Source organism: Trichomycterus rosablanca, chromosome 6 (genome assembly GCF_030014385.1).
Source record: "Trichomycterus rosablanca isolate fTriRos1 chromosome 6, fTriRos1.hap1, whole genome shotgun sequence".
NCBI lineage: Eukaryota > Metazoa > Chordata > Actinopteri > Siluriformes > Trichomycteridae > Trichomycterus > Trichomycterus rosablanca.
Window position 1 is genome coordinate 2,368,184 of NC_085993.1, and position 27,595 is coordinate 2,395,778.

The following is a 27,595-nucleotide window of genomic DNA, read 5'->3' on the forward strand; positions in this document are numbered from 1 at the left end:
TTATTCCGTGTGGTAAACAAGTTTTCCATAAAGTTATTTCATTTTTCACCTTAAAATGGCCAATAACAATACAATTACTCCGTGGAAAACAACTGTTATTGTTAGTTCCTCTCTTCAGGTGTCTGAAATTAACTTTATTTATGCGCTATTCTGTTTTTGGCTTGCAAACGCAATGTCACGGTGTTACGTACAACTTCTAGTGTTTATGTCTTTCAAACAATTTAACTTTATAATCTGTTTAATATAAACAGTGTTTAGTTAAACAAAGTAGAAACATTTGTTTCAAGTTTTTTCGTTCAGCATTGGCCTTAAATTAATACAGTACTCGATGACAGAAGTCTGGTATCCTACTGCCCCTGTACTGTACGGAACACTGATATTAACAACTTTAACCTGTCCTGTCTAAAGTTCCCCTCACGTTTGTTCATAATTAAGATAAAAAGTTTGTAATATGGATTAATTTTGATATAATATATTTCTGTTTTAACAGAATAATGAATTATCTAGGCTACTTTCAGCACAGCAGCACAGACTCCGTTTCTCAGACAGTGTTGAACCTGGTTCCTTCGTTTTTCCTCTCTCAGGTAATATAAGGGGTCAAAAACATCATCCTGACCACACTATGTACTTCTGAAATGATTAATTATTCATAAACACTTTATTATAAAGCTGTTAAGAATCAAATGTTTACATACACTTGGTAAACATTAACACATACGATCAGCCATAACATTAAAACCACCTCCTTGTTTTTCCACTCACTGTCTATTTTATCAGCTCCACTTACCATATAGAAACACCTTGTAGTTATACAATTACTACTACTAATCTACAGTTAGTGTGTGTTGTGCTGGTATGAGTGGATCAGACACAGCAGCGCTGCTGGAGTTTTTAAATACTGTGTCCACTCACTGTCCACTCTATTAGACACTCCTACCTAGCTGGTCCACCTTGTAGATGTAAAGTCAGAGACGATCGCTCATCTATTGCTGCTGTTTGAGTCGGTCATCTTCCAGACCTTCATCGGTGGTCACAGGACGCTGCCCACGGGGCGCTGTTGGCTGGATATTTTTGGTTGGTGGACTATTTTCAGTCCAGCAGGGACAGTGAGGTGTTTTAAAACTCCAGCAGCACTGAAAATGATCCACCACCTAAATAATACCTGCTCTGTGGGGGTCCTGACCATTGAAGAACAGCATGATGGACTACAGTCAGTAATTGTAGAACTACAAAGTGCTTCTATATGGTAATTGGAGCTGATAAAATGGACAGTGAGTGTAGAAACAAGGAGGTGGTTTTAATGTTATGGCTGATCGATGTATGGCTAAATACTCATTGTGACACTTCTTCTCATTGGAGCGATTGCCTGTACATCTCTTCTGCAGGTACAGCGTTCATGCTGATCACACCGGAGCAGTTCCCAGAGAAGACTGAAAGTGCAGAGTTCTTTGAAAGGATCGAAAAATTCGTCCAGGTTCACAGGAACAGCTTTATTCTGCTCCAGTCTCCAGTGTTTGGAACCGAGGAATGGGAGTTTGTGTCTACATTACAGAACAGGTGTATTATACATGTCAAATATAAGTCTCAGGACTTTGAATGAGGAAATAGTGTATTTTACCAAATATGAAATGGAAACGAGTCCTCAAGTTTTCTTCTCACCGGCAGGTTCATGAACTGTTCTGTGCTATTTAATGTGACTTAATTCTGCCTGGCACTAAAGATTAAGTGCATCTAAATTACAACCTATTTAATCTTTTAGTATTTTCCAAGCACTAGTGCTTTGATGATAATGCAGAAAGCAATAAAGAATGCTTATACACCGACCGGGCATGACATTATGACCACCGACAGGTGAAGTGAATAACACTGATTATCTCTTCATCACGGCACCTGTTAGTGGGGGCGATATATTAGGCAGCAAGTGAACATTTTATCCTCAAACTTGAAAAATGGGCAAGCATGAGGATGTGCTCCTGTGGGGTGTTTCCCAGTCTGCAATGGTCAGTATCTATCCAAAATGGTCCAAAGAAGGAACAGTGGTAAACCGGCGACAGGGTCATGGGCGGCCAAGGCTCATTGCTGCGCGTGGGGAGCGAAGGCTGGTCCGTGTGGTCCGATCCAACAGACGAGCTCCTGTAGCTCAAACTGCTGAAGAAGTTCATGCTGGTTCTGATAGAAAGGTGTCAGAATACACAGAGCATCGATCCATGGAGGCCTCACCTCTCAACTTACCGGAATTAAAGAATCTGCTGCTGACATCTTGGTGCCCTGTACCACAGCACACCTTCAGGGGTCTAGTGGAGTCCATACCTCGATGGGTCAGGGCTGTTTTGGCAGCAAAAGGGGGACCAACACATTATTAGGACGGTGGTCATAATGTTATGCCTAATCGGTGTATGTATCACTTTTGGATTGAACTGTGCTTTTTATAAATCATTTTTATATTCATTTGTGTCCACTGCATCATTCCTGCCAACTATTATGTGTGTTATTAAACATGGTATTGAGTATCAATGTTATTATAAAAAGGTAATCTGAGGTACCCGGTCACTACCTTATTGTATTGTCTTTAATATGGGCTGATTGTATTTTAATGAATAAATAAAGCATAGTTATTAAGTCAGAACTGGGTTATGTTGTGTAGTAGCAGACAGAATTAAGACATAATGGGTTTTTAATACTGTACCCACATCTTATAGGTTATATTTTGATTTCTCTACCAGATTCTTTGGCAGTAATGTCAAAGTCTTACCCATCCACAGTAACGGCGATGCTGTCAGGAGTATGCTCACCATCGCTAAAGTAAGTTTTACAAACTGTGTGCTCGTGTTTGGTTGGATTAATATTTGACTTGATAGAGAAAGAAGAAAATGTTGTCATATGAGCATAGTAGTTGTACTGCAGGGTCATTACAGGTCACGGTGTCGGTGTACGTTGCAGGCCACCAGTAAACCCCATGTGGACAGCGTCCGGGATCGAATGAATTTGGCTCGAGCTCGAATCATCAAACGCAGCCCAGTTTGGGACCTTCTTCAAAGCGTGCAGCCCCAGTGATATAGACCAGTGGTTTGCACTACAAGCACAATTCCAGAAAAGTTTGGACGGTAGATAATATACAAAAATCTAACAGTAAGCAGTGAGTATTTTGGCGTTTCCTTTTCCTAAATGATTACAAAACACTGTTAAAGAGAAAGGTGATACAGAACAGTGGTAAAACATGAACCTGTCCCAGCTTTTTGTGTGTGAATTTCATGTAAATGCTTGAGTGTACTTATATACAACCTCAATACAACCTGTATTCAATTAAAAACACATAGACGACATGCAGGCACAAACCCCATTTCCCGAAAATTTGGTCCTCTGTGATTTGTTAATCCCCCCCGATCTTATCGATGCCTGCAAGGGCAGTTATAGCCTAGTGGTTAAAGTACTGTACCTTTTACTGTTGGGCCCTTGAGCTTAGACAATATACTGTCACAGTACTGTAAAAGTGTCTGCTAAATGGCAAAATGTAAATGCAACACACTCCAAAAAGGTTGGGACAGAGGTGTGTTTACCCCTGTGTTTTATCAGCTTTACTATTAATGAGACTTTTTATTGGTTTGGCAACTGGGGACACTAATCGTTCAAGTTTTGGAAGAGGATTTTTTCTCCTTTTCAACCATATTTTGTTGTATATATTGTTTTCTTTGTGTGTTTTTAATGATATACGGATTGTATTTAGGTTGTACTAAGGTTGTTTGTAAGCACAATTCATGCACTTAAACTTTCACATACAATTGTTAAAGTATTATTCATGGATACACATCTCATTCACTACACAGACACTGACACCTTTACTAGTGTTAATATAGAGTTTTATTTACTATTTTGTAAAATAGTATAAATTGTTATACTTGTGTTTTAGAAGTAAAAATGAAAAGCTGATCTTAAGACAGCATGTTATCCATGTTAAAAACCCAGATCGCTTCTTGCTGTTTTTCTAACAATTCTTCTAATTTTGGTTGATGAATAAAACGATGTTGTGGTTTATGTCACGGTCTCTCGTCTATGATTTCCTCTATCCGGATGACGAGGCTCTCCATCAGGTCGTACGTAACCAGTGCACACTGTAGTACCTGTCGGTTATAAACACAGCGTAACTCTAACACATTACATATACACTGATACACTCCTTGTTTCTACACTTACTGTCCATGTTATCAGCTCCACTTACCATATAGAAGCACTTTGTAGTTCTACAATTACTGACTGTAGTCCATCTGTTTCTCTGCATGCTTTGTTACCCCCCTTTCATGCTGTTCTTCAGTGGTCAGGACCCCCACAGGACCACCACAGAGCAGGTATTATTTAGGTGGTGGATCATTCTCAGCACTGCAGTGACACCGACATGGTGGTGGTGTGTTAGTGTGTGTTGTGCTGGTATGAGTGGATCAGACACGGCAGCGCTGCTGGAGTTTTTAAACACCTCACTGTCACTGCTGGACTGAGAATAGTCCACCGACCAAAAATATCCAGCCAACAGCGCCCCGTGGGCAGCGTCCTGTGACCACTGATGAAGGTCTAGAAGATGACCGACTCAAACAGCAGCAATAGATGATCGATCGTCTCTGACTTTACATCTACAAGCTGGACCGACTAGGTAGGAGTGTCTAACAGAGTGGACACGGTATTTAAAAACTCCAGCGGCGCTGAAAGGGGGCTAACTATTACAGTCAGTAATTGTAGAACAACAAAGTGCTTCTATATGGTAAGTGGAGCTGATAAAATGGACAGTGAGTGTAGAAACCAGGAGGTGGTTTTAATGTTATGACTGATCGGTGTACATTGAATACTTTATTTACCTTCTCCTGGGCCTCACGAGGCATCCCACCTAGAGCTTCATTTTTCACCATCATGCACTGGATGGTTTTCTTTCCTGCAGCCTCTTTAAATTCTAAAAAGAGTCAGAAGACATTTTCAAAATGCTTCACAGAGGGTAAAATAGTTTTAACTGTTTAAATATCAAGAACATACAGCAAGATGATAATATAAAATATCAAATACATAGATTGCAGGATTCATTTATAAATCAGTAAAAAATATGTACAATAAATAACTACATTTTATAAGACACTGATAGCAAATACAGCAGTTTAAGAACCCGACTGGCAACTTTGCCGGCAACTAAACATGGTTGCAGTATCATGCCCTTTTTTCTTTCCATTTATGGTTGGCAGGGGGGCCTTAGAGCAACTGATGATTGATGTTTTAGTTCCTCTAAACTAACAGTCATCTGCACCTCATTGAGGGTTATTTTGCTCCAGGTGGAGGTTTTTCTATTTATCAAAGTTTCTTTCTCAGAGATTTTCCAGCTCCTCTGATGGCAATCTGCTTTACATTTACATTACATTACAATTACAATTATGCCTCAGTAAAATTTGTTTAACTAAGGGTCAAGGGCCTTGCTCAGAGGTCCAACAGCTTGAGTGGTGGGGCTTAAACTGGCAACCTTCAGATTACTGGTACAGCTCCTTAACCGCTAGCTACAATTGCTTTCTCAGCAGCTGAAACCGCGATGCTGGGCTCAATCTGTTCTGTTGTCTGCTGGTGCAGATGTTGTCTTTCTTTTATCTTTCCTGGGAACCCAGCTGGCATCGCTGCACTTTTCGGCCGTCGAGACAGACCCACCCACAAGCTGTGTCGGTAGTGGGGTTGGGGTGCCACTCCTTACTTTCCTTTTTCAGAAAACTTGGTTGTCACAGGCGGTCCGAGCAGTTTTTCCGTCCCTTTTCTGTCCACTCTCTCTGTTGCGGGTTTTATTTCATTCATATAGAAACATCCAAATACACATTTATTTTCTTACCTTTGGCTTTGACCTTCTTGTTCTCGTGTATTCTCCTGAGCTCCGCTCCATAGTATGATTTTGACATGCTGAGACACACACGCAGCATCTTTATGTAGTTCTGAGCCACGTTACACAGGTCTGTCCACATACCCGTCTGAAAAATACAGTAATACTGCTCAGTACATTTACAGCTTCAAATGTTCAGTTTCAGATTTATGTATAATATCTATCCTTACGGGTTTGTTTCTCTCAATGATGAGTAGATACCTCAGGAGATTTAAGGACACCATAACCCTAAATGATTGAGAGGAAAAATATAGAGTTATGTATGGACAGTTTAATTTCAGTATATCCAGTGTAACAAGAATATAACACAATATTGAATTATATAATTAAACTTTTATATCGCTGGGGTGCCACATCATCCTGTGGTACCTTGAGGCCTGTTCATGGGTGCCTCATAATGTTCATGTAATCATCAATCATTTAAAATTAACTAATAAATCATACCATAAAACTAATCTGCAGGTATTATATGTTTTGTATGATGCTGTTTACTAATTTACACATTGATTTGATGATAATTAGTGAGCTTATGTGGCACAATGGGAAGAGCTACTTGAGTTCTCACAAATACAGAAGGCTCACAGTGTTAAATGAACCTAGCATTTAGAAGGACACATATCAGGGGGGTGCTGGAGCCTATCCCAGCTTTTCAATGGGCGCAGGGCACACAGTAACACACTGGACAGGGCGCACGGCAGACACACACACACACACCCATTCACTTATAGGGCAATTCAGTGTCTCCAAATAACCTGACTGCATGTTTTTGGACTGTGGGAGCAAACCGTAGCTGCTGGAGGAAACCCACGCAGACATGGGGAGAACATGCAAACTCCGCACAGATAGGACCCGGACCACCCTGCCTGGGAATCGAACACAGGACCTTCTTGCTGTGAGGCGACAGTGCTACCTACCGGGCCACCGTACCGCCCGGGTCATAAACAGCAAATCACTGATTTATATGTAAGTTACTTACATATCATAGGGCAGTTGTAGCCTTGCGATTAAGGTACTGCAGGTTGCCACTGTTGGGCCCTTGAGCAAGGCCCTTAACCCTCAATTGCTTAGACAATATACTGTCACAGTACTGTAAGTCGCTTTGGATAGAAGCATCAGATAAATGCCAAGAGAAGAGTCCATTCCAATGAATGATTTAATGTAAGGCTACAAACTCCTGCTTCCTTCAGTTCCTAGAGTCCCTTCACATTGTTAAATCATGCATCTCCTAGTTTGCCATTGTTTTAATTCTAAGAGATAAAGTTAGAATGTTATTATTCAATATTACAAGTAGTGAAAGACGAGTGCTTTCTGTTATTATACTGAGGGATTTGTTTCCTCGCCAGCCCCGGCCGGTATCTCATCTTAAATCACATGTTGCGCCACACCGGTCACCAGCGTAAGTAATTAATCAGAGACAGACTATCCAGAGCTGTGGACGTCAATCACTCACACGGCTCTTATTTAGGAACGACACAGGATCTGCCCTGGAGCCGAGACCTGCCTACCATATGCTCCACGCTGCAAGATCAGGCCTATTTTACCTAGACTTCACTCATCAATAAATGATGGTCAGAGCTGGATGATAACAGGTTAATAAAGCAAAAGCAGCTGGTAAACATGGATTGGGTGTTTAGACTCAGGACTATGGTTTTACCGAGGGACGTATTGTCTGTGATGGGTCACATCAACATCACTGTTTAAGTTAAGCTTTTTAAATGATTAGGTCATTATAACAGAGTCAGACTCATAATAGCTTAATTACTCTGAGGTTCGTTTCTCTCACTGATGAGTAGATATCTTAGAAGATTTAACAACACCATAACCCTAAAGCACATGTCTCAAACCCAAGGCCCGCGAGAGCTTAAAAGACATATGATTGTTTTAAAATACTCTGTAAAATCGTACATAAACTGCATCTCCCACAATACATGCCGATTTTGTGACCCACCTGTAGATGGCAGTGTTTCCACATCAGCGTTTAACTGATTCGGTTTTCCAACAAGTGATGCTGAGAAATATTTACAAATAATCCCAAAATGTACAAGGAGGAAATTTAATGAAAGATCGGAAAGTGAAAACAAGTTTGCGCTTCAGGAAGAGAAACCGGTACATCTCTTGTGTTATGAGGCCGTGTCTGTGGTAAAGGAGTACAATATATATTATAAATATACAGAATAAATTTGGCATTTTGACACCAAACACAGAATTTAGCCTCCAAGAAAAAGGCAGACTGCAATCACAGCAGGATACGTTACAATCGGCTCTTTGAGGACCACCATCATGCAGATGTTCCTTACACAACCTCTAACAACAAAACCTAAGCAAGTAATAGTTGTTTCTACTGTTTTTGCAGCATGTTTGTCCACAACCAACATTGCCTTGTTATATACTGACTTTACAATACTTATGTATGACTGCAGTCTTTAATTTTCGTTTGGGCTCAATAAAGTATCTGTCTGAATATCTAATGGTGAAATTACGTTTACCTTTCTAAACAAATCATTTAGAAACCAAACTTATTATTAAAATCAACTATTTAAATAAAAGTGTGGCACGATGGCTTGGTGGGTAGCACTGTTGCCTCACAGCAAGGAGGTCCTGGGTTCGATTCCCAGGTGGATACATTTAAATAAAAAAAAAACACATAAAATACCACCAGTTTGCCGCTTAGGTGGTGCAGCGGTTAAACATGCTAGCACACCAGAGCTGACATTTCAAACACATCGGTTCGAAACTCAGCTCTGTCATCCGGCTGGGCTGGGCGGCTGCATGAACAACGATTGGCTGTTGTTCATACAGGATGGGAAGCCGGAATCCTCATAACTGATGCGATTACGACCTCTGCCTGTTCGAGGCATAATGCGTCAAACAGGGTGTGACTCTCCGTACACAAAGCTGGTCCGCATACGAACTCGCCTCGCGCAGGTGAAAAGATGCAGTCGGCTACTGCACACGTGTCGGAGATCAGCATCAGTAAAGAGGAAACATAATGCAATTGGGTATTTGGATATGACTAGATTGGGTGGAAAATTTATCAAAATGCACCAAAAAAAACCCCACCAGTTTCTAATTTATATCATCATCTTTTTATTTAGTTCGTATCAGAAGAGAAGTTTTCCTACCTGTCCATGTCATTTAGCAGGTCTGTCTCTGGACCTCGAGGCAAACTCAGCACATCCCTCAGAAGTGATAGCAGTAACGTTCCTTCAAACCAGCCGTCCCTTCGTTTCGACTGCAGATACGATTCCAATCACAATATGAACAGAACAGTTTGTGTGATATAGTAGAAATTGCCCTGTGATTGGCTGAGCTGAATGTCACTCACATATGCTACAATATTGTAATATAATAATAACGACCTGGCGAGTGCAGCCAATGGGGGCAGTGCGGTGAGGGTTGAGTTCATGTCGTGGAGGGCCCCCCTACGCCATGGGCCCCAATGCACCTGCCCTCCCCCCTGCACCCCCGGTAGTTACGCCCCTGGCTCTAATAGTATTAGAATATATTTAAGTGGACAACAGTGGAAACCAGTCAGCCAAATACACATCATATACAAATAACAATGTATAACCATTATAAAACCTCAATAATCCATGTAGGAGGGTCTGATTTTAATTCTTTTCCATCCGGCAGCCACAATGAGACATAAAAAGCCACACACTTGTTTCACTTTTACAGTACTAGTTAAAAATGTGGCTCCTTATGTGAATCACACAGAGTGACCTATATACTTCTGACCTTGCTCGAGCGTTCCGCTTGATCTTTAATGTTTGTGAGAATGACACTTTTCACCCCTGCATGGTGACTGGTTCTCATGATGCACCTGAAAAAGCCCAAAGCAGGAGCGCACAGTATGATCAGGGTCGTGGCGGGTCCGGAGCATACCTGCAAACACTGGGTTCAGGGCAGGAATACATGCACGGTGCATCACATACTCATTTACATCGACCAGGCATAACATTACGAGCACTGACAGGTGACGTGAATAACACTGATTATTTCTTCATCACGGCACCTGTTAGTGGGGGGGATGTGCATGTTGATGTTAGAAGCAGGAAAGATGCAAGTGCAAGGGCCAAACTGTGATGGCTAGACGACCGGGTCAGAGCATCTCCAAAACTGCAGCTCTTGTGGGGTGTGTCCCAGTCTGCAGTGGTCAGTATCTATCAAAAGTGGTCCCAGGAAGGAACAGCGGTAAACCGGCGACAGGATTATGGGCGGCCAAGGCTCACTGATGCACATCCAACAGACGAGCTACTGTAGCTCAAGATGCTGAAGAAGTTCATGCTGGTTCTGGTAGGAATACACAGAGCATCACAGTTGCAGGGCTGTTTTGGCAGCAAAAGGGGGACCAACACAATATTAGGTAGGTGGTCATAATGTTATGCCTAATCGGTGTATTTAAAATTAAAAGCAGTAAATGAGAACTCTCTTAAAATGACAAGGAAGAAACCTTGAGAAGAACCAGACTCAATTATAGACCTCCATCCTTCTGGTAGCCTGGATGGCCTGGATGATCATTTGAATGAACCTACTGGCAGGTTTTGGGAGGTGGGAGCAAATCTCCTGGACCCTGATGCTGTGCAGCACCCACACCCCTGCTGTGATAGATAAATTAAATGTTCTTGGCCGACTTTTCATTCATTAATGTATTTTTCGGTCCGGTTCCACCAGAAAACAGCAAAAGGCAGGAATACCCTGGATAGGGTGGCAATCCATTGCAGGGCGTGTTTATCTATACCCCTCCCTCAGACACACCCAGTCATGTCTGCGTAGATATGCCATGTACAAAACTTCAGCTTTCAACTGTTAAACATACCTGAAGAATGTATGCTTGGCCTCCTCGTTAAGTTTCTTAATAAAAAGCTGGAACACCAGAAGAGCTTTTACTCTCTGAAAAGGCAAGAAAGGATCATTCAATTATAAAACCACCTCCTTGTTTCTACACTCACTGTCCATTTTATCAGCTCCACTTACCATATAGAAGCACTTTGTAGTTCTACAATTACTGACTGTAGTCCATCTGTTTCTCTGCATGCATTGTTAGCCTCCTTTCATGCTGTTCCTGAATGGTCAGGACCCCCACAGGACCACCACAGAGCAGGTATTATTTAGGTGGTGGATCATTCTTTCATACTGAGAATCGTCCACCAAACAAAAATATCCAGCCAACAGCGCCCCGTGGGCAGCGTCCTGTGACCACTGATGAAGGTCTAGAAGATGACCGACTCAAACAGCAGCAATAGATGAGCGATCGTCTCTGACTTTACATCTACAAGGTGGACCAACTAGGTAGGAGTGTCTAATAGAGTGGACAGTGAGTGGACACGATATTTAAAAACTCCAGCAGCGCTGCTGTGTCTGATCCACTCCTACCAGCACAACACACACTAACACACCACCACCATGTCAGTGTCACTGCAGTGCTGAGAATGATCCACCACCTAAATAATATCTGCTCTGTGGTGGTCCTGTGGGGGTCCTGACCATTGAAGAACAGAGTGAAAGCAGGCTAAAAAAGTATGCAGAGAAACAGATGGACTACAGTCAGTAATTGTAGAATTACAAAGTGCTTCTATATGGTAAGTGGAGCTGATAAAATGGACAGTGAGTGTAGAAACAAGAAGGTGGTTTTAATGTTATGTCTGATCAGTGTATATATATAATATGTTCATATAACTGGTGTCTTATTGGTGATGTGCCTAAGGAATATTTCCTGTACACTTACCAAGTGCTGGATAGGACAATCAGTCATAATTTTAATTAGGTTCTGTATCGGAAATAATAAAAGAAGTTATTATTATACCTAAAGGAGAATTGTCATGTCTGGCATTATTTAAAAAGGCTTTTAAATGCTTAAACTTGCAAGATTTCATCCACAAAAAAAATAATAATTACAGGGTATCAACTCTGTATGCATTTTCCCTCAACCACTTCTTTTCACCTGCACGAGACGGGTTCATATGGGGATCCGTATCGTGCACAGAGAGTCACGCACTGATCTCCATTATTCCCTGTCTCAGTGCAGCGCCATCAATCAGCCAGCAGAGGTCATAATTGCAGCAGTAATGAGAAATCCGTCCGGGCGTCCTCCCACAGACAAGCCAATCATTTTCTGTGTACGGGTTCCACTTTATTAATTTTCAGATGTAAGACTGCTTGATACAGACTCAGTGATCTGTCTAGTTTTCTCTGGTTTTATCTCACAAATGGTCAAAGAGGCTAAAGCTTGGCAATAAACAGCATTTTCCCGATATAAAAAATCCCATATACAGTTCCTCTATAAAGAAGTGAAATCTTTGTCGATTGTATTTTTCTTTCATTTAATTCTGATCATTTGTATGATTGTAGATCATTTAAATGACCTCTACCACGTCTTTTACCTGTGGAACTGTGTTAAAGGACTTTAACTCCAGCAGCTCCGCTGGCAGACTGTTATCCAGAACTCTCTCCAGGCTTTTAACATGCAGATCCTTCAAAATCAGAAAGAATTCCAGCTCAGCATTGTAATAAACGTTATTTTTACTACTCACACTGTGCCAAGGGTTCAGTAACGTCTCAAATAGTTCTCTTACCAAACCTTTCAGTATCCATGATTCATCCTGTCTGTGATAAAGAAGCAGACAAAATGATAGGATGGGATGGGATGGAATAGGATAGGGAAGGGAAGACAAGGGAAAGAAAGGGAAAAGGGGAAAGGGAAGGGAAGGGAAAAAAGGAAACAGGGGAAAAGAAAGGATAGGAAAAAGGGTAAAGGAAAGGATATGATAGGTAAAAGAGGAACGGTAAGGTAAAGAAAGGAAAGAGGTGAAAGGAAAGGACATGATAGGTAAAAGAGGAACGGTAAGGTAAAGAAAGGAAAGAGGTGAAAGGAAAGGACATGATAGGTAAAAGGGGAAAGGAAAGGATATGATAGGTAAAAGAGGAACGGTAAGGTAAAGAAAGGAAAGAGGTGAAAAGAAAGGACATGATAGGTAAAAGGGGAAAGGAAAGGATATGATAGGTAAAAGAGGAACGGTAAGGTAAAGAAAGGAAAGAGGTGAAAAGAAAGGACATGATAGGTAAAAGGGGAAAGGAAAGGATATGATAGGTAAAAGAGGAACGGTAAGGTAAAGAAAGGAAAGAGGTGAAAAGAAAGGACATGATAGGTAAAAGGGGAAAGGAAAGGATATGATAGGTAAAAGGGGAAAGGAAAGGATATGATAGGTAAAAGAGGAACGGTAAGGTAAAGAAAGGAAAGAGGTGAAAAGAAAGGACATGATAGGTAAAAGGTGAAAGGAAAGGATATGATAGGTAAAAGAGGAACGGTAAGGTAAAGAAAGGAAAGAGGTGAAAAGAAAGGACATGATAGGTAAAAGGGGAAAGGAAAGGACATGATAGGTAAAAGAGGAACGGTAAGGTAAAGAAAGGAAAGAGGTGAAAAGAAAGGACATGATAGGTAAAAGGGGAAAGGAAAGGACATGATAGGTAAAAGAGGAACGGTAAGGTAAAGAAAGGAAAGAGGTGAAAAGAAAGGACATGATAGATAAAAGGGGAAAGGAAAGGAAAGGATAGGATGGGATGGGATAGGATAGGTAAGGAAACTTTATTAACCACAAAAAATTATCTTTGGTCACACACAGCAAGTATCACGTAAAGAGATGTATACAATTATTACAATGATAAGAGGATATATTGTAACATGAGATTATACACCAATTAGGCATAACATTATGACCATCTCCTTGTTTCTACACTCACTGTCCATTTTATCAGCTCCACTTACCATATAGAAGCACTTTGTAGTTCTACAATTACTGATTGTAGTCCATCTGTTTTTCTACATACTTTTTTTAAACTGCTTTTACTCTGTTCTTCAATGGTCAGGACCTCCACAGGACCACCACAGAGCAGGTGTTATTTAGGTGGTGGATCATTCTCAGCACTGCAGTGACACTGACATGGTGGTGGTGTGTTAGTGTGTGTTGTGCTGGTATGAGTGGATCGGACACAGCAGCGCTGCTGGAGTTTTTAAACACCGTGTCCACTCACTGTCCACTCTATTAGACACTCCTACCTAGTTGGTCCACCTTGTAGATGAAAAGTCAGAGACGATCGCTCATCTATTGCTGCTGTTTGAGTCGGTCATCTTCTAGACCTTCATCAGTGGTCACAGGACGCTGCCCACAGGGCACTGTTGGCTGGATATATTTTTGTTTGGTGGACGATTCTCAGTCCAGCAGTGACAGTGAGGTGTTTAAAAACTCCAGCAGCGCTGCTGTGTCTGATCCACTCATACCAGCACAACACACACTAACACACCAGCACCATGTCAGTGTCACTGCAGTGCTGAGAATCATCCACCACCTAAATAATAGCTGCTCTGTGGGGGTCCTGACCATTGAAGAACAGAGTAAAAGCAGGTTAAAAAAAGTATGTAGTAAAACAGATGGACTACAGTCAGTAATTGTAGAACTACAAAGTGCTTCTATATGGTAAGTGGAGCTGATAAAATGGACAGTGAGTGTAGAAACGAGGTGGTTTTAATGTTATGGCTGATCAGTGTATGTATAAAGATGATACAAGTGAATAAGAGATTTCTAAAATGTTTTCTCTCTTTACTGGGTCATTATAGATGATTAAATGTAGATTAATGGATGAAAATGCAGATTATATCCTTTCAAAATAAAATCCACAGCACAGTAAAATGTAGGAATAGTCAAGAGGTCTGAATACTCACTAAATCCACTTTATATGCTCAATGCTTACAAATCTAACCAAATGATTTTGTTATCAAAAATGTAATAATAATTTCATACGTTTGGACTATCGATTTAATGTGGAGCTTCTTTTATGTCCATTATAACTATACGTCACTATATGTCACTATATGTGTCTACATGTATCTTCTCTTATTTCTGCTGGTAGGCATGTCTGCAGGGTTTGATTGGGTTTGGATATATGTTAATGATATAATAATAATTAAGATTTTGTGAATTTTGCCCTTTTTTTACAATGATTTACTGAAATAAGAAGCCAATAGAGCAAAATGTGAGGTTCTTTTAAGATCGTAAAAATATTATATTATATGTGGGTTTACTGTCTTACCTGCTTAGTAAAATATTGATGTATCCCATGTTGCATTGCAGGACAAACACAGGGCTGGAAATGTAAAAACACAAAAATACCACGTTAAAAAAGAATCGGTTCTGGCACTGCCCAAACGGCACCCCAACCCTACCAGTACTAAACGGGTGAGGTCTTCTCCGGAAAAGGGGCGTCACGCACCACACCATCAAAAACAGTGTGGTACCTGATTAATTAGAAACTCAAAGTAAAAGAAAAATGGCTTTGAAAAGTAAATACATTTAATAGGAATATCTTGGTAGAGAGAATTGTATTGAAGTTATCTCATCTTACTGCCACCTACCTGAACACAGCAGGAAACACTTCAATAGCGATGAGCTGGACGAAGAGCAGGTAGGCCAGACAGGCTCTCGATTCAGGTGAGTCGCCGTCATCTATCCTCACAACTGCCTCGTCTTTTTGTGTCCTCAGTGGATAATAGAAAAGGAGTTCAGGAAGAGGCTCGTGGATAGCAGGTAGAATGGCCTGGAATAAAAATCAAAATACAAGCTTATTACAACAGTGTTTTCCTTCCTTCCTCCCTGCTTCCCTTTCCTTCCTTCCTTCCTTCCTCCCTGCTTCCCTTTCCTTCCTTCCTCCCTGCTTCCCTTTCCTTCCTTCCTTCCTTCCTCCCTGCTTCCCTTTCCTTCCTTCCTTCCTTCCTTCCTCCCTGCTTCCCTTTCCTTCCTTCCTTCCTTCCTTCCTTCCTCCCTGCTTCCCTTTCCTTCCTTCCTTCCTTCCTTCCTCCCTGCTTCCCTTTCCTTCCTTCCTTCCTCCCTGCTTCCCTTTCCTTCCTTCCTCCGCTTCCCTTTCCTTCCTTCCTTCCTCCCTACCTGCTTCCCTTTCCTTCCTTCCTTCCTCCCTGCTTCCCTGCTTCCCTTTCCTTCCTTCCTTCCTTCCTCCCTGCTTCCCTTTCCTTCCTTCCTTCCTTCCTTCCTCCCTGCTTCCCTTTCCTTCCTTCCTTCCTTCCTTCCTCCCTGCTTCCCTTTCCTTCCTTCCTTCCTTCCTCCCTGCTTCCCTTTCCTTCCTTCCTTCCTCCCTGCCTGCTTCCCCTTCCTTCCTTCCTTTATCCCTTCCTTCCTTCCTCCCTGCTTCCCATTCCTTCCTTCCTTCCTGCTTCCCTTTCCTTCCTTCCTTCCTTCCTGCTTCCCTTTCCTTCATTCCTTCCTCCCTGCTTCCCCTTCCTTCCTTCCTTTATCCCTTCCTTCCTTCCTCCCTGCTTCCCATTCCTTCCTTCCTCCCTGCTTCCCTTTCCTTCCTTCCTTCCTCCATGCTTCCCTTTCCTTCCTTCCTTCCTTTCTGCCTCCCTCCTTTACTTTATTTCCTTTCTTCTGTCCTTGAATCTCCTTCCCTCTTCCCCTTTTTCCTCCCATTTTTCCTTCCTTCCCTCCATCTATCCATCCATCCATCTCCCTCACTTCCTACCTTCCTTTCTCTTTTCTGCATTTCTTCCCTCCCTTCCTTCCTTTTTTACTTTTTACCTTCTTTTCTTCCTTCGTTCTTTCCTTCGTACCTACATCCCTTTGTTTCTTTCTTTCCTTCCTTCTCTCTCCCACACTCCCTCTTCCTTCTGTTCTGCCTGCCTGTATCCCTCCCTCTCTTTTCTCCTTCCTCCCTCCTTCCTCCCTCCCACTTCTCTCTCCTTCCTTCCTTCCATCCATCCATCCATCTGTCTGTCCATCCAGCTATCCATCCATCTCCCTCAGTCCCTATACCTTCTTTTCTCCTTCCTTCCTTCCTTCCTTCCTTTCTTCCTTCCTTCCTTCCTTCCATTCATCTCCCTCAGTCCCTATCTTCTTTTCTCCTTCCATTTATCCATCCATCCATCCATCCATCCATCCATCCTTCCTTCCGTTCGTCTGTCTGTCTGTCTGTCCATCCATCCTTCCTTCCATTCGTCTGTCTGTCTGTCTGTCTGTCCATCCATCCATCCATCTCGCACTCTATTCCTTCCTTCCTTCCTTATTTTTTCTTATTTCTTTGCTTCATTTCTTCTCATTAATTTCCTCCTTCTGTCCTCCCTTCCTTTTCCTTCCTCCCTCCCTTCCTGAAAAACATACTTCCTAAAACCAAAAGTATGTGGACACCACTCATAATTATTATTGAGTTCAGTACTTTTAGCCACACCCAATGCTAACAAGTGTATAAACTTGCCCTGACCTCAACCCCACAGAACAACTTTGTGGTGAATTAGAAAGTCAGGTGTGATCCAGGCCTTTCATCCGACATCAATGCCTGACAGCACAAACGGCCTTTTGACTAAACTACCACAGACACACAATCTTGTTTAAAGCATTTACCAAAAAGTAAATGGAAAAGAGGAGGACAGCAATTCCGTGTTAATAGCCATGGGTTTGGAATGGGACATTCAACAAGCTTATGGTCATGTGTTTTATTTATAGGGCATCTGGAGTGTGAGGACAAAGTGTGAAATCTTCTTTATTTATAGCTTATTTTTTGCCATACTGGTTTGGGGAGGTAACACATATTTTATTGAGACATGTAAAGCCAGACACCACGTCTTACTGAACTGCTGCTCATTCAATGACAGCAATAGCTGACAAAATCTGTGTACATAAACTTACAGACGTGATTTGTTAGTGTTGTTTGGAAGGAAAGACAACCTTTCCACTCAGAGTTGCAGGGCCACAGACGGCTTCAACCTTGAAATCTCTCCATAAAAGACCAAACAATTGATTACAAATACAGTGGGGAAATAGGCGTGTACAGTGTAGCTTACCATTATGTCTGTTGCAACGTTCCTGAGGGGAGAGTTTTGGGTAGTGTCAGGTCTTCTTTCAAACTGAGCCTCAAGTAGAGGTTCTCTCAGAATCTTCATGCAGCTAAAAGCAACAACATTATGTACACCAATCAGCCATAAGATTAAAACCACCTCCTTGTTTCTACACTCACTGTCCATTTTATCAGCTCCACTTACCATATAGAAGCACTTTGTGGTTCTACAATTACTGACTGTAGTCCATCTGTTTCTCTGTATGCTTTGTTACCCCCCTTTCACCCTGTTCTTCAATGGTCAGGACCCCCACAGGACCACCACAGAGCAGGTATTATTTAGGTGGTGGATCATTCTCAGCACTGCAGTGACACTGACATGGTGGTGGTGTGTTAGTGTGTGTTGTGCTGGTATGAGTGGATCAGACACAGCAGCGCTGCTGGAGTTTTTGAACACCTCACTGTCACTGCTGGACTGAGAATAGTCCACCAACCAAAAACCCCGTGGGCAGCGTCCTGTGACCACTGATGAAGGTCTAGAAGATGACCGACTCAAACAGCAGCAATAGATGAGCGATCGTCTCTGACTTTACATCTACAAGGTGGACCAACTAGGTAGGAGTGTGTAATAGAGTGGACAGTGAGTGGACACAGTGTTTTAACACTCCATCAGCGCTGCTGTGTCTGATCCACTCATACCAGCACAACACACACTAACACACCACCACCATGTCAGTGTCACTGCAGGGCTGAGAATGATCCACCACCTAAATAATACCTGCTCTGTGGTGGTCCTGTGGGGGTCCTGACCATTGAAGAACAACATGAAAGGGGGTAACAAAGCATGTAGAGAAACAGATGGACTACAGTCAGTAATTGTAGAACTACAAAGCGCTTCTATATGGTAAGCGGAGCTGATAAAATGATAAACCAACACAACATTTTTAAAGACTCGACAAGATACTTTAGTAATACATGTACTGACTGTTTTTGCTTTGTTCTGCAAACCCACAATTTGAGAAGCACGCTCCTCAGACGTGCATGATAGCTGTTCGTCGGTGGACCTTTTGCATCTCGACTCTTGATTTCCTGCACGAATGGCTGCACAAAGGTCAGCAGTGCAGTGCAGCACCGACAGAGCCCGTGCTCATCTTCCTCTTCCTGTTTGCATAAATATGGCACCGGCAGCTTACAGATCTGTTTGTGCAGAGCATCCAAAACCAGGTTCAGTGACTGGGTCTTTATATCACCTAGTCTCAAGAGAGCTGTGAGGGGAGATATGAAGGCAGTTAGTGGTGTTATTACTTTTGTAGACTGCAGGGGGAGACACTTTCTGGTTTCCTCTATGTGTGTTAAGGTTCTACTGTCTCAGGCTGCACTCGTGGAAATTGTTTGTGTTTTTTTGAGAGGTTGAGGTTCAGGTAAGGTCTGTTTCTGCTTTTAAAACCTTGTCTAGAAAAGATTAAAGATTTATACATTGAGCCACTAAGCGTTTCCCCAGTTGAATTAAAAAGACCACGGCTGGTGGAAGAGCATTTTCTTACAAAGCTCCACGACTTTGGAATAATCTTCCTGCCTCTGTTCGGGATTCAGACACAGTCTCAATGTTTAAGTCTAGACTGAAAACATATTTATTTTCTCAGGCTTTTGATTAATATAGACAAAGGCGCAGAGCTTGGGGGTCATAGAAACTTGTGGTGATCAGGGATGTCGGGTTGCTGTCGTTCTGCCTCTCTTATCCGATCACTCAGGTTTGATGATGGTGGGGAGGTGGGCGCTGATGTCCTGTGAAAGCCTTCATGACATTGTCACCTGCTCGCTCTCCCTTTTAGTTATGCTGTAATAATTAGGGCTGCCGGAGTCTAAAACTCTCAATGTAAAACTGATATTTTACTCAACTTGCATTTTACATTTTTAACCACATTTTCTGTTGTTTTACCCAAAGGTCCTTCTGATGGAAACCTGTTTACCCGTCCGAGGTTAAGGATTAAAGTCGAGACTGCCGTGCCAACAATGCTGCTCCTGCTAGATGTGACGGAACCTGGTGTGTTTGCACCAAGAATGTCAAGAACTCACCACAGACTTTATCACAGACTGGACTGAATAATAACTATATTATTATTTATTTATTTATCTATTTATTTATTGCTAGTTATAACTTTTAGTTTATTTTAATTCTGTGTTTGTATGATTTGTGTAAATCTTGTTTATTTAAAGTATCCTCCAGGCTACCCAAGAAGGATGGGGGTCCCTGCTGTGTCTGGTTCCTCTCAAGGTTTCTTCTTGTAATTTTAAGGGCGTTTTTCCTGCCACAGTTGCCCTCGGCTTGCTCAACAGGGTTTTTTTTTGTGTCTGTTGGTCCTGGATTCTGTAAAGTTGCTTTGAGACAATGTCTATTGTAAAAGCGCTTTATAAATAAATTTGACTTGACTTGAGAACCGTGTTTGAAGCTAACTAGAACATTTTAGAGTATAAAAAGAGAGTAAAAGTGTAAAAATCATCGTAAAGTGTTCAACAGCACAATTCTTGCTTAATTTTAAAAGGTTTCCAATATGTTAAGAGTCTGTTAAAGATACTGGGTAGAGTTTTATTCAACCACTTTTGAGTCTAGACTGCTGACAAGTCTAGGCAGCAGTTCTAAAGTCATAATCATTTATTCACAAAGAAGGAAACAATAAGGTAGAAGTCAAATTCATCCTAGTCATCTTACCCTTCCAGAGTTTGGTCTCATGAGAGACCATTGTTACTAAAAACGATATTAATCATCAGCACTTTGTGCAGTGTAGCGTAAAAATGTAAATGAATGCTAAAAACAGGTAAAGTATGTGGCCTGTTTACAAACCACAGCACTGCATTTACATTTAACCTGTGGTCAAAGTCATCAGCTCTCACATCCTAGTCACATCTAAAGTACATAAGGTGCTAATCATTTCTTTCAAGACCTTAAGTTAGATCATTTAAATACAGATGATTTATCGAGATGATTTATCCTGGCTATCTCAGTAGAAATGGTTGGCTTTAGTAGAATACTAGGTGTACCTGGTTTAGTGTTTAGTCCTGAAAAACAAATATTCATTTAATTATTTATGTACCTTATTTACAAGTCAGATGTTCTCAGGTCCAAGATGGATCAAATTCACAGTCCACAGTCCCAACACTGCAACTATACCGAGTCTCAAGTTCATCCAGACAGAGCATTTAATTTACAGGGAAGGTTTTGGCTGCTTTATTACATTACATTTCTTTCACCTGTAGTGGCACAGTTTGTGCTACAATGATTAAAGCTAAAGAGACTGACACTGGCAACCTAAATACAAACACTATACACCTATCAGCCATAACATTAAAACCACCTCCCTGTTTCTACACTCACTGTCCATTTTATCAGCTCCACTTACCATATAGAAGCACTTTGTAGTTCTACAATTACTGACTGTAGGCCATCTGTTTCTCTGCATGCTTTGTTACTCTCCTTTCATGCTGTTCTTCAATGGTCAGGACCCCCACAGGACCCCCACAGAGCAGGTATTATTTAGGTGGTGGATCATTCTCAGCACTGCAGTGACACTGACATGGTGGTGGTGTGTTAGTGTGTGTTGTGCTGGTATGAGTGGATCAGACACAGCAGCGCTGACTGATCACTGCTGGACTGAGAATATTCCACCAACCAAAAATACCCAGCCAACAGCGCCCCGTGGGCAGCGTCCTGTGACCACTGATGAAGGTCTAGAAGATGACCGACTCAAACAGCAGCAATAGATGAGCGATCGTCTCTGACTTTACATCTACAAGGTGGATCAACTAGGTAGGAGTGACTAATAGAGTGGACAGTGAGTGGACACGGTGTTTAAAAACTCCAGCAGCGCTGCTGTGTCTGATCCACTCATACCAGCACAACACACACTAACACACCACCACCATGTCAGTGTCACTGCAGTGCTGAGAATGATCCACCACCTAAAATGAGTGTAGAAACAAGGAAGTGGTTTTAATGTTATGGCTGATCGGTGTATATAATATATAATATAGGAAATAGAATGTGCTTGTATTTGTTGTACATGGTTTCATTTCTTTATGTACTTGTATAGATCTCAAATGACAATAAAGATCTAGAACTAATGTTGTTGCATCTATGCACCACTTGATTACCTGGCTGAAAGTGCTGTATGATCAGCGTGACGGTGTCTGCTATCGCATCAGGATCGGTTTCCTCCACTTGCCTGAGCAGGACGTTTAGAACCTCAGTGGCGCTGCAGATCTAAAGACGGCAACATGTTTACATCACATGACTCCTAAATCAGTTGTTTTTAATTAACCGGTTAGTTCTTACCTGTACCATGTGGGTAATCACAGCCTGGCAGTGCACAGGGTCCCTGTCCTTCCTCACCGCCTCCTTAATCAGTGGCCCTAGCAGACCACTACCCATAGACTTCACTATGTCCTGAGGATAAAATATGCATTATTTTAACCTTTATTCACACTACCAACCATGATTTAAATGCTTTCTGCAAGAGTCAACTCAAATCCATTCCGTATACTTGTGTACGGTATATGGAATGGATATATAAACCGCTTCTTCAGCGCTCGGCTTGAGCGTTAAAACGTCATCAGCGTGTGAATCTGATCTGAATCTGCATTAGTGTGGAATAAGCGTCAGATCCAGGGTTACAGCTCCACATGTATCTGTGTTTATCTGGATTCTCCTCCCTGTTTCACTTTTAAACTTGTGTAACAGCTCCAGCTTCTGAGAAATTGTGAGAATCAGAATCAGCTTCTGGTGGCGCGGTGGCTAAGTGAGTAGCACTGTCGCCTCACAGCGAGAAGGTCCTGGGTTCGATCCCCAGGCGGGGCGGCCCGGGTCCTTTCTGTGTGGATTTTGAAGAAGAAGAAGATATCCTTTATTTATCATATATACATATACACATGTACAGTACAATGAAATTCTTTCTTCGCATATCCCAGCTTGTTTGAAAGCTGGGGTCAGAGCGCAGGGTCAGCCATCTAACGGCGCCCCTGGAGCAGACAGGGTTAAGAGCCTTGCTCAGGGACCCAACAGTGGCTGAAGAGCAGAGCCTGGATTTGAACCGCCAATCTTCCGGTTGATAGCCCAAAGCTCTATCCACTAGGCTACCACTGTCCCTTTGCATGTTCTCCCCGTGTCTGCGTGGGTTTCCTCCGGGAGCTCTGGTTTCCTCCCACAGTCCAAAAAAACATGCAGTCAGGTTACTTGGAGACACTGAATTGCCCTATAGGTGAATGTGTGAGTGTCTGCCTTGCGATGGACTGGAGTCCTGTCCAGGGTGTTACTGTGTGCCTTGCGCCCATTGAAAAGCTGGGATAGGCTCCAGCACCCCCCGCGACCCTAATTGGATAAGCACATAAGACAATGAATAAATAAATGAATCAGCTTCTCCTAAAACTAAAACGCTTCTGGTTCAAAGAAGGAGACAGGAGCACTAAACTTCTCTTCATTATTACTGCTCATAAGTTCCTCCACTAATCACATTCCTCACTCGCTGTTTTACTACAATAAGTCACGCTAAGTTTTGTACGTACGGCCTGAGTCGCTTTTACCACGTCGTATCAAACAGTTTGTCTCATCGGAGGAGCTTTGAAGAGGTCAGTGGCAACCTGGGTCAAAGTACAATCAGATGAACTCAGCAGTGTTCATTGAGCGCTGCGGCAAGCACAAAAACTACAAGCCCAACGCAGCAAAAGTGTGCGGTGCACCCACTAAGGCGAGCGTCAAGCTCAGCATCACCCCCACACTCCATAGGAAACAACAACACAGCCGACACGAAAGCGGATTTGTCGCTTTTCATGTGAATGCACCATAGAAAACGTATTTTAAACGTGATGAATCTTCCCGACAGTATCAAAATTCCTCCAAAAGTGCATTGATGGCCTAGCAGGAAGTCACTAAAAACCCAGACAAACATCCGAAGAACTGCAGGCCTAGTCTACCACAGATAAAGTCAGCATGAGGTCAGCATGACTTCAAATTATATCAGGGTTCCAATCAAAAATAAAGTATTATTTAGGGCCTAGAGAACTTTTTAGGGCTCAGGCAACCACAATTACCAAAAACATGAATTCTGCTCTCTACCAGAAAATCCTTGAGCTCATAGTCCATGATCTGAAGCTCAAGAAAAATTTTATTATACAAACAAACAACAATTTGAAGCACAAGTGCAATTACACCTTTAAATGGCTCAAAAGAAAGAAAATTAAGATTTTGGAGTGGTCTCGTTGAAGTACTTGACTTATTTAAGCACCTTAAAAGAGCAGTTCATGCTCGAACGCCCTTCAACTCCACAGAAATGTAAAAAACAGATCTCCAGGTATCTGTCACACTTTTTTTGCAGTCGTTGCTGCTAAAGGTGGAACAACCAGCTATTTTGTTTAATTTACATGGTTAAAATAAATGTTGCATAACCTTTTCCTTTAATAGAATCCTTGAACAGAAGAACAGTCATTATTAAAGGTCTATTTTCTGTTTCCTCCTCTTCTTGTCATATTTTTATGTTCCGTATGAGGATATGAAACCATTTATTATCACAGATATGCAAAACAGAAGAGGAAACCTGGAGGCACATACTTTTTCACAGCGCTGTACATGCATGACAGGCCCTGCATCCTGTTTATCTCAGACGTACCTCTGATGGACACTGATTTCATTTTTTAAATCAGTCTGTTCAGACGCGTATCGGCCGAGCAGACTGTTAAGCTCTGGTTTAAAACAAGCACTAAAATGTGCTCCTGAGACTCCGTGCTTGGGAAAAGAGGAACGATGCATGGAACGGTAGGAGCGAGGCCACTTAATGGAGCACTGTGTCCGAGGGCCACCAGTGGAGCGAGAAATCTGACGAGCTGCATTCCCACACCCATGGGCGAAAAGGTCTGTTAGGAATTTAAGCAAAGTGTTGGTTCTGTAGAAGCAGCTACTCAAAAAGGTTTAGTGTCCCCGGTGAGGTAGCGTGAGGGTACCAGAATGAGACAAGCGTTGTGACCGTACTGTAGTACAGGCCCACATTTTGTCCATGATTTTTACAGCGACCCAGACAAATAATGCATCAAAACAAAATCTACTTAATTAATAAAATTGGTGGCAATCTGGTCTCACTATAATTTACAAGATGCAACGTAAAGCCTTCATATAAGGGCATACGTGGACAAGTGCATTCTGTGTTTGGGCCTGTTAAAATTAAAGTTTATTTAATTGTTATTATTTTTCTCTGCAATCCATATTTAGGGTTTAAAAAACCCTGCTATAGTAAATGTTTATCTATTTTATCATTTTTTATTTCTCTGGTTTATTTTTGTTTTTAATCAATGAAGATGCACGACTTGCAGTTTGTTTCGTCCTTTTTTTCTTCCAATTTAAACATATCCATTCCCTATTGAAGGAAGGCCATAGGACCATTTTTTTTACTGGATGTCCGGCAGGCATATAATCTGGTGTCCACCCTCTATTAACCATATAATGCAAGTTTGAAGGCTGCCAACTGGTGACTATGGTGAGGAATCCATAATGGCTTGGGTAGCCATCCCATCAAAATCCAATGGGTGCTTTTTCCCAGGTTCCCAGGACTAACTACACCCTAGTGTATATAAACATTATTATGAGCTATTCTCATTTTCCAGGATCATATTTGGTTGGTTTGAGAACACCTTAAACCTTCAAAAACAGATTCTTTATTCTTAAAAAAAAAAGTTGCTGCAGATTTTTAAGGATTTTTATTCAGGATTTTGATTATGAGTTTGTTTGTTTTATTAGGATTTTAACGTCATGTTCTACACTTTGGTTACATTCATGACAGGAACGGTAGTTATTCATTACACAAGATTCATCAGTTCACAAGTTTAATATCAAACACAGTCATGGACAATTTTGTATCTCCAATTCACCTCACTTGCACGTCTTTGGACTGTGGTAGGAAACCGGAGCTCCCGTAGGAAACCCACGCAGACACGGGGAGAACATGCAAACTCCACACAGAAAGGACCCGGACCGCCCCACCTGGGGATCGAACCCAGGACCTTCTTGCTGTGAGGCGACAGTGCCACCCACTGAGCCACCGTGCCGCCCTTTTTATTATGAGTATTTTTTAGAAAGAGCTGTCTGGAGAGAAATCTTGATATTTCCTGTATATATTATTATGGGTTTCCTTTATTTTGTACATCACCTGTAGAAACACTTAAAGCTTTTTTAAGGAGTATTCAAGAAAATATACTCTACACTGTTAAATGATGACGATTATATTCAATTTCCTTTGCATTATTGGTTTTAATATAAGTTAATACACAGTAGAGGTCAAACGTCTGTGGAAACTAGTGAACTAGTGTTGTGAATATGGGAAACTGCCCACAATTTAATTACCATTTGGTACTGGGTGCTTTCATAATCACCTGATTTTTGCTGTCTTTGATGAAGTCCAGAAGTTGTGCACTGTGACCCTCAGCAATGCAGGTCTGACCCACGTGCAGAAAGAGTTCGTGGTCTGCTGGCTTCAGATCTTCTTGATTGGTCACTCTCTAAAACAAGACAGCTTCATTCGTTTCATATTTGTTATGTAAAGTGTATCACTGGTTTATAGTGTTGCTAAACAATCACAATAACTATTATATATATCAGCCATAACATTAAAACCACCTCCTTGTTTCTACACTCACTGTCCATTGTATCAGCTCCACTTACCATATAGAAGCACTTTGGAGTTCTACAATTACTGACTGTAGTCCATCTGTTTCTCTACATACATTTTTAACCTGCTTTCACCCTGTTCTTCAATGGTCAGGACCCCCACAGGACCCCCACAGAGCAGGTATTATTTAGGTGGTGGATCATTCTCAGCACTGCAGTGACACTGACATGGTGGTGGTGTGTTAGTGTGTGTTGTGCTGGTATGAGTGGATCGAAGCTAACCTATATCCGAGGAGATCGAAGCTAACCTATATCCCCTCCGAAACATGAGCAGCAGCCGAATGCATTTTTGCCACCCACACATTGATGAGTGCGGCGCCACCTAGCGTTGCATGCGGAGAGACACACCCTAAGGGCACTCTTCCTCATCTCTGTGCAGGCGCCTCTAATCAGCCAGCAGAGGTCGTAATCACATTCTGACAGAGAGAGACCCACATCCGGTTCTTTGTCCCACCCCCCACTGAGCAACCGGCCAATCGTTGCTCATACAGCCACTCAGCCTCGAACCGGTAAGGCAGAGCTTTATTCGATACGAGGTACTCAGAATCCAGCTCTGGTTGCAGCGTGTCTTTTTACCGCTGCGCCACCTGAGCGGCCTGGTTGGTGGACTCTTCTCAGTCCAGCAGTGACAGTGAGGTGTTTAAAAACTCCAGCAGCGCTGCTGTGTCTGATCCACTCATACCAGCACAACACACACTAACACACCACCACCATGTCAGTGTCACTGCAGTGCTGAGAATGATCCACCACCTAAATAATACCTGCTCTGATGGGGGTCCTGACCATTGAAGAACAGCATGAAAGGGGGCTAACAAAGCATGCAGAGAAACAGATGGACTACAGTTAGTAATTGTAGAACTACAAAGTGGAGCTGATAAAATGGACAGTAAGTGTAAAAAATAAGGAGGCTTTAATGTTATGGCTGATCAGTGTACAGTAGCAGTCTTCAATTCACACACCACAAGCAGCTTATTTCTGTATTATTCCATTTGTTCAGAAGATCTGACGTTCACTCACCCATCTCTGAATTACATCATCCAGTTTATTCACTTCCATTGTGGAGTGCCGGTACTGCCACAGCCTGTCCTGACAATCGGCCTCAATCGGGTCCAGATTACGCGCTGTTTGATCACGGAGCTATTTTCAGTGATTCGGAGACA

General features: G+C 42.1%; 2 protein-coding genes across 3 annotated transcripts; one reads left to right on the forward strand and one right to left on the reverse strand.

The window, feature by feature from the left end:
- LOC134316786 (protein SPO16 homolog) lies at positions 1 to 4,032 on the forward strand. Of its 2 annotated transcripts, none has more exons than XM_062997242.1 (5): positions 1 to 118; positions 491 to 584; positions 1,386 to 1,557; positions 2,700 to 2,802; positions 2,941 to 4,032. In XM_062997242.1, the coding sequence occupies exons 1-5, from the start codon at positions 56 to 58 to the stop codon at positions 3,052 to 3,054; spliced, it is 546 nt and encodes a 181-aa protein (XP_062853312.1). In that variant the 5' UTR covers positions 1 to 55; the 3' UTR covers positions 3,055 to 4,032. The 2 variants fall into 2 exon arrangements, with proteins under 2 accessions (XP_062853312.1, XP_062853314.1); XM_062997244.1 differs by having other exon boundaries at positions 2,724 to 2,802.
- Positions 4,004 to 27,491, reverse strand: glmnb (glomulin, FKBP associated protein b). The gene is made up of 18 exons (XM_062997241.1): positions 27,453 to 27,491; positions 26,141 to 26,266; positions 22,062 to 22,172; positions 21,881 to 21,989; positions 18,744 to 18,996; positions 17,739 to 17,841; positions 15,303 to 15,484; positions 14,981 to 15,034; positions 12,469 to 12,499; positions 12,277 to 12,366; positions 11,622 to 11,663; positions 10,713 to 10,786; positions 9,632 to 9,716; positions 9,016 to 9,125; positions 6,064 to 6,121; positions 5,846 to 5,981; positions 4,845 to 4,936; positions 4,004 to 4,118 (listed from the first exon to the last, which is right to left on the reverse strand). The coding sequence occupies exons 1-18, from the start codon at positions 27,489 to 27,491 to the stop codon at positions 4,035 to 4,037; spliced, it is 1,779 nt and encodes a 592-aa protein (XP_062853311.1). The 3' UTR covers positions 4,004 to 4,034.
- Positions 27,492 to 27,595: the final 104 nt, after the last annotated feature.